The sequence below is a fragment of the Ostrea edulis genome, chromosome 1 (genome assembly GCF_947568905.1).
Source record: "Ostrea edulis chromosome 1, xbOstEdul1.1, whole genome shotgun sequence".
NCBI lineage: Eukaryota > Metazoa > Mollusca > Bivalvia > Ostreida > Ostreidae > Ostrea > Ostrea edulis.
In genome coordinates this window covers 12623665-12636088 of record NC_079164.1, presented here as the reverse complement: position 1 = coordinate 12636088, position 12424 = coordinate 12623665, and the positions used below count along the sequence as shown (strand labels likewise).

The following is a 12424-nucleotide window of genomic DNA, read 5'->3' as shown; positions in this document are numbered from 1 at the left end:
ATCTTTCGAATCCCTGTAGATTGAATCTTCTGGAATCAATTCAATAAGTGAGTGATTCAGAGAGAGAGAGAGAGAGAGAGAGAGAGAGAGAGAGAGAGATTGCTAAAAAGAAAGGTAAGGCGAGCGTTGTGGTAGGGCTAAAGCAAGGTGCTGCTTAAATCCAGGCGAGTGTTCTAGGGGTAAACGAACATACAACGTAAATCCAGGCGAGCATTATAGGTGTGAACGAAAGTAAAGTGCACTTTTGGACACCCCGGGCCTAATAATCATAAACTGAGAACGGGCCTAAGCATTATATTTCGTACATTCTTGGTAAATGAAAATCACACTACTCAACTTTATTGACACTTAATAAAATATAATCTCAACATGAAATTTTATAGGGCTTATATCAATATTAAATGGATTGGATCAATTTCAGCGAGTCTATTCTCACCGTGTGGTCATGCAAGATACACACAAAACTTGTCAATTTCTCTGTTTTGTTGTATTACATAACAATTCTCTTGTTACAGAGAGGACAATAAAAAATAATACAATCCCATTCTTACCTCGACGGGTGGGCGGGGAAGGGTGGGGTCATGCTTTGAAGTAAGAATAAAATCTTCTCGAGATAAGGAAGCTTTTCAGTGGATTCTGGGAAGAATTCCTTTATATAATCACCCATCATATTTTCACGTTTCATGTGGCCCTACATCTAAACAAAACGTGAATCGTGTGATCCGCCTACTTTCGTTGAAATTGGTCTGAATGTTTTTGAGATGAGGTCAACAATATGAAAATTTAACATCAACAACTACATTGAGAGACGATGGACAAAGGAGGAATACTCATGTGGACCTTCGGCTCAAGTCAATTATAAACCGGTTTAACTTGTTGTTTCTGTTCTGTTACAGTCATGGTTAGGCCTTAAACTCAACTATATATCTAATTTGTATAATGCAATTTCATTTTCAAGCTATTATTAAAAAAATATATTTGTATTTACTTTTTATTTTCAGCTATTTTGGAATTCCCAGTCGTTGAAATAATTGTATCAGGCATTGTTCACATACATGTAGGCCTATATGGGGATATGATTGGTTAATTTGTGTGTTGTTTTAACGGTCCGCTTGAAAATATTTTACTTATACGGAGACGTCACCATTCCCGGGGAATTACAATTTGCAAACAACATTGGAAATGTAAATATTTAAGAAATAAACCTCGGTTTTGAAAATACGTGAGAGCATGAACCGCGACGCTTCACGCCGGCAAACTTCAAGAAGTGGATTAGCGCGTCATGAAAAGTAGGCCGGCGTGACGCGTTACAATTCTTACCCTCATTTATTTTCCAAAATGAAAAAAAAATCTTATATTTACATTTTACTTTCATTTATGTCGGAATTCCCATCCGTTGAAATAGACAAACTATATACATGTAGTTCTGAATTCATACGCACATTATTTACAACCGCAGTACATTCCTGGGAAAATGGCTATCATCACAATTTGTAAAGATATCAAAGGCAAAAACATCGGAAATATGAATATTATCCTATATCAATGATAAGCATCTACATCACGTTTTCAATGTTAACGCGGCAAGAGGCGACTGTTTTTGTTTTTGTTTTAAATTTGATTTTTTAAGAGTTCTTGGTGAACGGAAATTGCACCTCATGTCTTGAAATATTCGAAAAAGAAATAAGAACGTTTAGTGTATGTACATGCAACAGATCATATTTTGGAAGAACGACGGGAGCAGCAATGCGGGGGATGTGAACACCGCGTCACGTAATCACGTCCAGTGTTCATATTCTTTTCCCGGAAAATGAATATTCCGACCGTAAATTCTGTGTTACTAAATTCAATTAAGCCAAAGGGAATACTGAAACTATTTTAACTCCTATAGACTGTTGATGTCACATAAAATAGTGTTGTGGAGGAATGAATTGGGATAGAAAATTTAAAGTATTTTCACATACTAGAAAACTACAAATAATTCTGCATATTATTTATTTTACAATTTTGCTGTAAAACGATGATCAGACATAAAAAGAAAATTACATTTGAATATTTGCATATTTATCTTAGATTTAGCAAACGTAGAAAATATGTAGAAGCTGGAGGGAGGGTGGGGGTGAGTGACCGACAACGGATACCTGGTAAAGTAGTATCTATATTATGCAAATTATAACTTCATCCATCAAAATAACTAATTACTGCAAAAATAATTAACTGAATATAAATTTACATACAAATAAACCTAATTAAATTATTTAGATACTCGTAGAAATTCGGATTTCAAATTTTTATTGTAAAATAACCGTTGACTGTGATTTATCTAATTCACATAGGTTTCAATTGATGTACTAGCCCGGTGTTATCAAACTATAGAGAAGTTGCGTTACAAAATGGTTAACCAGTTACGACATAGATTACGACAAGTTTCCGGCATGGATATATCGGTAATGAATCTGATCTAAATTCTAAACTGAGGGTGACTGACTATGTTCCATCATAGCTGTCATTGTATTAGAATCCCTCAGACGCCGCGAAATGTGAATTTCTGCTGATGGAGGGGGGGGGGGGGCTCCCAATGCCGTACATCTGCAGTTTTCCGATGTGCAGGTAGGACAAGACACATTCTGACATTTAAGAAATAAATTTCATTTTTAAAATTACAAGAGGGCATTAACTAGTACTACGACGCCTCACGCTATCATCCTTCACGAAGCGCATGTGCGCTTCATGAAAATTATGCCGGCTTGAAGCTTTGGAGTTCATACTCTCATGCATTTTCAAAAATGAAATTTATCTTTGATATTTACATTCTACTTTCATTTCTGTCGCAATCCCCGGTCGTTAAAATAGACATACTATATTTACCAAGATTCATACGCGCACCTGCTTTGCATTCATGAGGAAATGGCTATCATTAAAGTTGGTAAAGATACCGAAAGCAAATATATTGGAAATGTAAATACTGATTATATCACAGCAATATTCTTGAATTTTGATGCGTATATTAGAACGTCATTGTGATTGCAGATGTAACGATATGAATTCATGAATTGGTTCGAATAAGAAAAATTACACAGTTTGCAGTGGGTGGTTTGGGGACAATGCAGTACCTTATTTATATACATTACAAAAAGCACATTATCTTGTAAAGTAACAGCACTTTGCATATGATGTCAACAGCCTTTTAATAAGATTAGGAGACTGACTTGAATATATTCTACATTTACGTCAATCACTAGCGTAGGTTTTATGATAATGGGCAAGATAAGTATTTGTTAAAATTTTCACAGTTTTTAGAATGGAAATCAAATGGGATTGAAATTTACGATATCCTGTTATAAATAATATACATCTAACATCTAAATGTGTGGCTAATATTTCCTCTATTATCTATATTTTGCTTTGCTTGATAGTTCGTCACACACCAAATATACGTAGTACGTTGATGGTGTTACCGTTCGAGCAACTACAGCTACATGCGCGGATCCAGAAATATTTTCTCTAGGGGAGTGGGTTCCACCCCATGCAATATTTTTCAAGGACCCAATCGAAACTAGGGACTAACACTTAATATGTTACGACTAGAAGTGCATAAAGATAGGCAAATATTTACCATTTTCTAGTAAGCTCGTGGGGGTGGGGGTTAGTGGGTTCGGACCCCCTGTCCATTCCATTTCTATATGCGCGCCTGACATAGCCTCTACCAATGGAAGTCAGATACTATATTCTATTCAAAAGAAAACGGAGACGATTTGTAGTGTAATGACGATTGCACAACAGAACAAAAGAAATATGGAAGAATTTGTATTTAATAGCAAGGCGGTAAAATCCTGAAATTTTATATACTAATTCCCGTGTAGCATTTATGTTTTCTTTGAAGAGCAAATTAGAACAATACCACACTGAACAAAATCCTTTAACACAATGATTAATTATTTCAATACAGTAAACGAATGTAGAATCGCGCGTCTACATGTTAGATCCCTGTTGTGGTAATGATACATTGAAATCCATTCTAAACCAATCAAACTGAACACGATCATTTAATATCAATCGTACAGTTCACATTTTTTGAATATAATTTTTCTGTCATAGTAAGCGCCAAGGTTGAATTTCATCTTATGCGTGCACATGTATGTTATTCTAACTCTGCAGCCGTGATGGGGATAGTGACCATGTTTCCCATTATCAGGCAAGCCAAGGAGTTCAAACTGGAAACGTCAGAGTCTGCTATGTTCAGATGAAGAAAACCCATACATGTAGCTTAAGTTGTATTTTCTGTTGCACAAAACAATCGCTTGAATTAGATTTTCACTATATCATCTGTATAATGACCTCAAAGAAAAACGGTGACTTCAAACCTATTGGTGAATACAGGTTTTTAAATCTCAATTCTTGATTTTTGTAAGACTTATTTGCTGGCCAAGGTGTCAAAGGACCATTTGATCTACGAACGATATCACATTTCGTTATACTTATTTCCATATATTGAGTTAATCCACGTAAGTTCGTACTCTTGAGATCTTTACAAGATAAACAATGTCAGTCGCAAGGAATATGGAAGTTTCTTTTCGACGTCGAATAGTATTTGGATGTAGCTCGAATTTTCTCTGTCCTAATCGTTAAAACTCGCTACGAGAATGAGCCATTGGACTTGGTTAAAACTCTTCTTCCCTTGAACCATCGGATCTAAAAAAAAAAATTAAGTTTACGCTGAGGCATCATCATAAAATGTAGATTCGAGTTTGTTCAGATGATACATTATATTATAGCCCATGACTCACAATGAGATCATCAAATGAAGTGGGCTGAAACTCTCATAGGAATATGCAGGTGAACTATTTTAAAATCTTTGGTGAGGAATGTAATGATAACTCCGCAGGCAGTTTACCCTAATATCTTCGTTGTGAACAAAAAAATAAAACATGATTGACTGCAAAACACAAAAGCTGCAATTTGTTAGCTCAGTATGGAGGTAATCGCGTGGGGACCCGGGTTAGAATAGGTCCTCAGTACCCCCCCCCCCCCGGGGTTAGAATAGGTCCTCAGTACCCCTTGCTTGCCGTAAGAGGCTACTAAGTGGGGCGGTCTTTCGAATGAGACCGCAGAAACTGAGACCCCGGATTTGATATTGATTTACTGGGCCGCAAAGTTCTGGTCATATCAGTGTGTTACTAGAACAATTATCTAATTACGACTTGGCCTTCCAATTTTACGTGACTATGTACCACATACACTCAAATCATTATCCCCGTTATCAGCGTTGATCAATATGTAAATAATTATCATCTTTCTACGCTGCTTTCATAAAAGGGAAATAACTTCAATTGCAGAATTGATATTAAATCATTACTACAGAATCGTTGTCGAATTCTTAGCATATGTTCCTGAATAGCCTAACCACAGCTCTCGAAGTGAAATACATGTATTTGACATCAGTGAGACCAAACAGAATATCTCGAAAAAAAGACGAAACTTTTGTCAATAGGATTTTCTTATAGTTTAATCGAATAACCATTCAAATATAAATATATAAACAATAAATATATAAACAACAATTGTACAAAAATATATAACATGGCATTAAAGGATAATCAACAACCACATCGGATGATGCTGGACAAGAGAAAATGTAAGACGTGATTCATGAATTGGTAATGATGCTATGTCATTAGATTTTTAACATTTTATTTTGTCGGGGAATCAAAGCCGTAACAATAAATTACGGTATTATGCAATACCGATGTCAAACTTTAAATGGAGCAACATTGTATACCCGGTAAACTATACAAAATACTTTTTGATAGATTGAGATTCTTGTTTTCATTTGACAACTCACTTGGTGTTAGTAAGATTTGCTACAAAATGTTAACCATTCTTTCACACGCGTTTCTCACAAATCATAACGGGACTCGGGAGTCGTCATTAGCACTCGTTCATCAAAAGAGTCGCATTTAGACTGTAGCTCTGCGAAGCATTCTCTCTGGATTTCTGGTGAAGCCATTCAATCAAATTCAAAGTTCTGCAAAATAATACACATTTATCTATTAAACATGTGATATTTGGTAACATTTCACGATCGAAAGCAAAGAAACAATTTACTGTGTTACTGCCCGTCCGGATCTAGAGCATCTTTTGCTCGTTAAAAGTATACAATGTTTTGATCGCTCCTACCACATACATTGATCAAGGCATAACTGAAATTGGTATGTTGACCCTGAATTCGCTGCTTATGTAAACTAAAATCACTTCTATGTTGCGAGCGATTGATTCCTTCAACGCCGAGAACGAACCAATCTAATTGGAATTAGACGTTAGATCTGCATACATAACAGTGCATGCGAGCGGATCCAACATCTAAATGTAACACTAACCGTGGACAGACAGTAATACATTGCATCACGCTTTGAGATAATCCTTCACTTACCGTCACATAAACTGTCCCAGATTTTCTGTTTAACTGCAGAAAGTTGGCTGTAATCTGATACTTTAAAGAACATTTCCTTTTCATTTGAAGGCGAGTCACACATCATTAGGACCTCCTCTTGCGGCTTCTCCTCTCCCACCTGAACCACAATGACCTCCACTCCATGAAGTTTCGCTCTTTGTGCCTCTGTGAGAGCTCGAAGAGGTTTCTCTAAACTCCCATCGATCACGAGTACCGCCACCTTTTTAGCCCCGCGCCTTCCTCCACGGCTTTGACTAAATGCTCCGTGTCGCATCTGTTTTATCACAGCTGAAAAGTCCACAGTCTTGACCTTTGTAAGAGCATCTTTCACTCCGTCTTTGTTTTTGTTGGAGTTCAATGAAAACCCTGGGTTATCCTCTTGGCATTCGGCGGACATTAGTCCGACCTGGATTTTGTCACTGTCCACGGCGAGTTCCTCTGTTAGGTCCTTTATGAAAGCCAAAGCCCGTTTGGTATTTTTACGACCGGCGTTGATGCTGTCTAATATAAACATTATATCTGCTTCCTGACGAGAGCCACATGCTGCAAAAAGAGAGAGATATATATGTTATAATCATCATATATTTATATCTTTATTGTTGAATAACGTCCATGTTTATTGCAGTATTTTGTTACTAATCAGATATGAACTATACATCCTCGCTATAATAACATTGTTGCAATGGTTTCTGATCATTACAAATTTTGCTTAATTATAATCATGGAATGCATACAGCCGCTGAAGCTGATTAAGCCTATCCCATATTAAAACAAGATAAAAATGTATCTATGAATCAGAAAGATAAATGTAGAGCAAGGTTTTACGGAATTTGATGTTGATGCCAAACTATTTAGACACAGTGACTATTTGAGTGCACTTTACGAAGTGAAATCCTACCTTGGTCTTGTATAGGCGTCTGAGCTTTAGGAACTGAAAACATTAAGTGAAATATGAATTATAAGAATTATGTATATGGATAAGATTGGAATTGCCAATAAATCATCAAGTTTTTACTTCATTATTCAATGCTATTAAATCGAACAAAGTAGGACTAACCTCTACATGCCTCCAGAGTGACCTCTGCAATCAAGGACGGTAATTCTTTAAAAGAGGGCACCTGGTAGAACCCATCGCCTTTTCTTGTGATAGACTTTACCTCTTCTAGATCAAAATTTCCCACTCCAATTGGAATAATTGTGATGTCAGATTCTTCGGCCTTCTTGGCCTCCTGGCTTGTATATTGTTTGTACGTCGATGGGGATCCCGTGATGACAACGGCAAGCTGCGCGGAATTTCGTCTAGCTAGACCTCGACGGAAGCTTTTGGTGCGGATGTGTTTAATGGCTAAATCTAATCTGTTACTTCCTGCGGTCCTCTTGGTTTTTTCTAAAGTTGCTATGACGTCATTGCGGTCATAGAGATCATTCATGTCCAAAGCATTGACTACCTGGTCACTATATAGGATCGCACCTACTCTTGTTCCATTTTCCTGTACATTCAGGGAGTTAACAATTTCTTTTGCGAAGGACAGTTGATTTTCGATGTCGGCATCAGAGACAGATGTTGTAGAATCCAACGCAAATATGACGTCACTGACTCCATCTTTACACACTGCATAAAACAAATAAGATGTTTTCGTTACAAAAGAATAAATTTTGATTTAGATGGGGTGATATAAGGTTTCAGATAAACTGTACAAAAGATTACCTCTTTGTGCCACTTCAAGTAAAGATGTCGTAGTTGGGGCCGGTGTTGTGGTGGCTATAAAATAAAAAAGACCCTCTCAACATTCCCGTTTTTACAAGGACGTACGTATAAACCATGGTAGAGAAAAGGAGGGATTTGTTTGCCTGTCGTTCTAATCGAGTGTCCTACATGTATATCTCCCCTATATACTGCAGACCGTTAGTTTATATAAATCAACAAATGACAGCAAATTAAAGGATTTATGGAGATCTGCAGCTTCCTTTCTTCCTTGAACCAGGCCCGGTGTTTTGACTGTTTTATTACACTGTTTATTGAATGGATAAAATACACCATTAATCCAGGTTTCTAGTTCATTTACGCGAGCTTAAGATGATTTAATAGAATTAATAGTGCGCTGGGGTTAAAGGTGTGATCCCCTTTACCTAACGTATCCCACCTGTGCATGGTATCGCCCAGTGTTATCATTTCATGTGACAATACCGGAGGGGCAGTTTTTCTATAGATAATTTACCTAACATGGAATGTATGGGAGAAAAGAATTCAAATTAAAAGTTATCTCGCTGCAGCAACCAATATATTGAAATGTATATTACTCGATAGAGATCTATTTAACTTCGATCAATGGTATTAATTGTACGTCCTTCACCGTGATCATTGACGGTCGTTTGTGTACACAGAATGCAAATCATATTCAACACAAATTATACAGTCTGTAAATTTTAAATTCCTATGCAATATTGCAACTTAAATCCGGTTTACAGTATGCAGTCTACAATGCAATAATTTTAGTCGTTTTGAGTCATATCTCATCTTATCCCAATAATTTGTATTAACTGTGGTCGTGTTACATTTAAAAATGTACATAACAGTCATTTGTTAATCTAGATTTACATACTGTGTAGGTGTCAAATTAATTTTATATTTCTAGTGTTATTGTGAAGCATACGGGAAATATTTTCCATAGATCAAAGAGGCATATACATTTTTACCAACTCCTTTGTCTGCTATCATAGTCAGCCCGTCTCAGTGTTGAGTTTGTGAAGATATTTTTCGTTTCGTTAAAAAAAATTGGAAATGTTAAAGTTACGACGGCTGCTGAAAGGGTTTCGGTAATATTGTAAAATGACACCATGAATTCCGTTGATTCCAAGGCATGGAGACATTCACGAATCTATTCATCGCCCCTAAGAAATATGCAAGCACTTCGCGCAGTCACAAAGAACCAATGCTTATTTGTTACACCGCGTAGGCTAGCGATTTGAGAGACTGTCACGTGATGTATTAATTATCTTTCACAGAGCACTCTAGTGTTGAGAAAACCTTACTTGTTGTTGTTGTAGTTGTTGTTGTTGTTGTTGTTGTCGTTGTTGTTGTTGGTTTTGGTGTGACTGAAGAAATAAATTGAACAACTAATATTAAAAATTAATAAAACATGTAAAACCCATTTGTTCACTTGTAATATTCTGAAAGTACTAAAAATCGAAACTATTTTGTCGACATCCACATTGGGTTTGTAATTTTAAGCTGTTAAGGAATTCGGAATGAAAGGAAACTAATAATGATGACATACGTCGACGAATCTTTAGCACCGGATAAACAAAAGTATTAAAATTGATGTAGCTTTACCTCTACATGTTCTGACAGCTAATATGTTTTTTATGTTCTGAAGTGCATTGAAATCGGTAACTTTAAAGAAGTGCTCCCTGGCTGGTCGACTTGCCATCATTTTTAATTCTCTTGTGTTGATTCTGGAACCGATCCCGATGGAAAATAAATTGATATGGACTTTCTTAGCCTTGGATGCCTCCCATACTGTCATCAGCATATTACTGGATTGTCCGTCCGTCAGCACGATCCCGATCCGCGCCACGTTTTCTCTTGCTCCATGGGTGGCTGAAAACATTCTCTCCCTCATGAATTTTAATGCCTTGTTTGTATGGGTCGCGTAACCCCGCATCTGTCTAATTCTGTTGATGGCCGATAAAACACCAGACTTTGTACTGAACTCGTTTAGATAGAATTCTCGGCGGATGTTCGATCCGTAGGTCACCACACCGATCCTGGTGGTGTTTTCTTCGATCTCAAACATTGAAACCACATCTTTGACAAACTGAAGTTGCTTCCGGAAGTGAGGTCCCCAAATGCTGTTGGAGGAATCCAGTAGAAAAACTACATCTGCCGGCTTATTTCCGCAGTAGTATTCATTGCCTGCAATAATGAGCATGTACTTAACTAAATTGATATCCTATACAGTGAAGTTTAAAGGTACAAAGAATATAAAAAAAACCATGGGTGGCTTGTTTGTTGATATAACCTGTGCAAAGTTCAGTGACATGAACTTACTATACTATAAGCTAAATATTGTCAATTAAGGCTCGGGATTGCTACGTCCCTATCTCTGCTAAACATAATTCAGAAGCTTGGCCGCACGTAAGATTTAATGAGATATTATTAGGTTGTTAGTGGAGAGATAATATGATACCATTGAAGATGCAACTTTAAATAAATCAAAACGGGACGCAGTTTACAAGAACATTTATCATGCTGCATATAAAGGTTTTTCTGCTGAAAGAAGAAAGTTTTCTCTGTAAATTTTCACACAGTCTGTCAGTTAACCTTTGAATCTAAGCTGTCCCAACCCGTCATTAAAAAATTGCAGTTAGAAATCTGATGAATTAGAAGGTGTTTTCATCTCTTTATTTGCATTATCTTTACAGACGGACGAATTGTTTAACTCTTATTTCGACGATTTGCAGACACAACAGAAGTACATATTTAATTGCATCTGCAGTCATAAAATTACCATTTTAATAACAATTCGATCAGGAAAGGAATTTTGTTGGAGTCCATAACTTCTGGGTCTGCTTTCCATCTCACAGTACAGAGTACTGTTTGACATTATCAGAGAACGAGAAGCCAACAGAATGAAGAAGAATATGAATATATGTACATAGTTCTTCATATCAAGTGAAATATGAAACAGTAGGAATATAAATTGTCAGCATTACAAGCTTGTGACAAGTTGAAGCTGAGGATTCACAGCAAAGTTTATAAATAGTCTTTGTGTGTATTTTACATGTTAAGGAAATGTTTTAATCCCAAAAAATGAAAATATTTCTACCCCAAATTGTAAAGCATTGAGACAATGTCCAATTAAATGTTTTTTATGTATGCATGGACCGGGAAAATGATCAACATAAAGAAACAATTCAATCGTTAAATGACCTAGAGCTATGTTTATAAGATATGAAAGTTCCATGATGAAAATCTTCAATAAATTCACTCTATTACTGAGAAAATCAAAGTGATGTAATTCCATGTACAAAGAACAATACACGCTTCCATGAAGAATGACGATGTATATTTTTAATACTTCACTTAATTTGTTTTTGCTTTAATTACGTATTGCGATTTTTCAACAAATGGATGAAATCCACGAAATGATATAAAATTCCCAGCATTTCATGTAGAAATCGCACTACATTCCAAAAATTATTCACGGCAGCGGTGGATCAAAATCAGGTATTTCTGCATGTAGATCTGATCGCAAGTCAATGTTATAAAAGTACTCGTATGCATGCTATTGTAGAAATAAGGAAGTGGAACAATGTGACGTTAAAAGTTGTATTACAGGAGTTTGTACGTTTAAAACACTGTATTTTCTGATCTCACAATCACAGAAAAAGAGAACTTATGTGACTAATTATCAGTACTAATGATACTTACCGTGAAGAGTCTGGGCCAAACTTTCCTGAAAAACATTGAAAAGAGAAATTAGCATCAGATAATGATAGTATCCAGATTAAGCTAAATATAACATAATTTCATTTCCACATAGAAGTCGTAGTTCGAATTGGAGTAAAAATAATTGTTGGTGTACTTTAACATTGCATCGAGCGTCTAATTTTGCATATGAAAATTATTTTGATAAACGCTTCTCGGTTTCTGCAACGTGTTGCAACCATTGAAATGATCATGAATGTAAAATAAAGTTTGATTTAAATTTACACAACAAAATACGAAATACTTACTTTTGCAAATATTGCTAAAGTAAAAACCAAATATATAAACCCCATGTTCATCGTGATTGTTGTATTCGCTGATGTATCGTCGCTTCTTGTTGTAAACGACAATGCTTGAATGGGTTTTAAATATACTTTCCTGGTGAATATTCTCTTGCAGGGGGGCGGTCTTACGATCCAGCCTTACGTGATTTACAGTCAACCTTCAACTTCTAGTAAAGAGTCAACATTGTTATGTCATTG

At 36.2% G+C, this 12424-nt stretch overlaps 1 protein-coding gene across 2 annotated transcripts; it reads right to left on the bottom strand.

The window, feature by feature from the left end:
• Positions 1–5488: 5488 nt before the first annotated feature.
• Positions 5489–12424, bottom strand: LOC125664055 (cartilage matrix protein-like). 2 transcript variants are annotated; one of them, XM_048896559.2, is made up of 9 exons: positions 12191–12424; positions 11886–11910; positions 9786–10367; positions 9485–9547; positions 8160–8213; positions 7509–8063; positions 7350–7382; positions 6431–6994; positions 5489–6025 (listed from the first exon to the last, which is right to left on the bottom strand). In XM_048896559.2, the coding sequence occupies exons 1-9, from the start codon at positions 12239–12241 to the stop codon at positions 6018–6020; spliced, it is 1935 nt and encodes a 644-aa protein (XP_048752516.2). In that variant the 5' UTR covers positions 12242–12424; the 3' UTR covers positions 5489–6017. The 2 variants fall into 2 exon arrangements, with proteins under 2 accessions (XP_048752516.2, XP_056008677.1); XM_056152702.1 differs by having other exon boundaries at positions 9509–9547.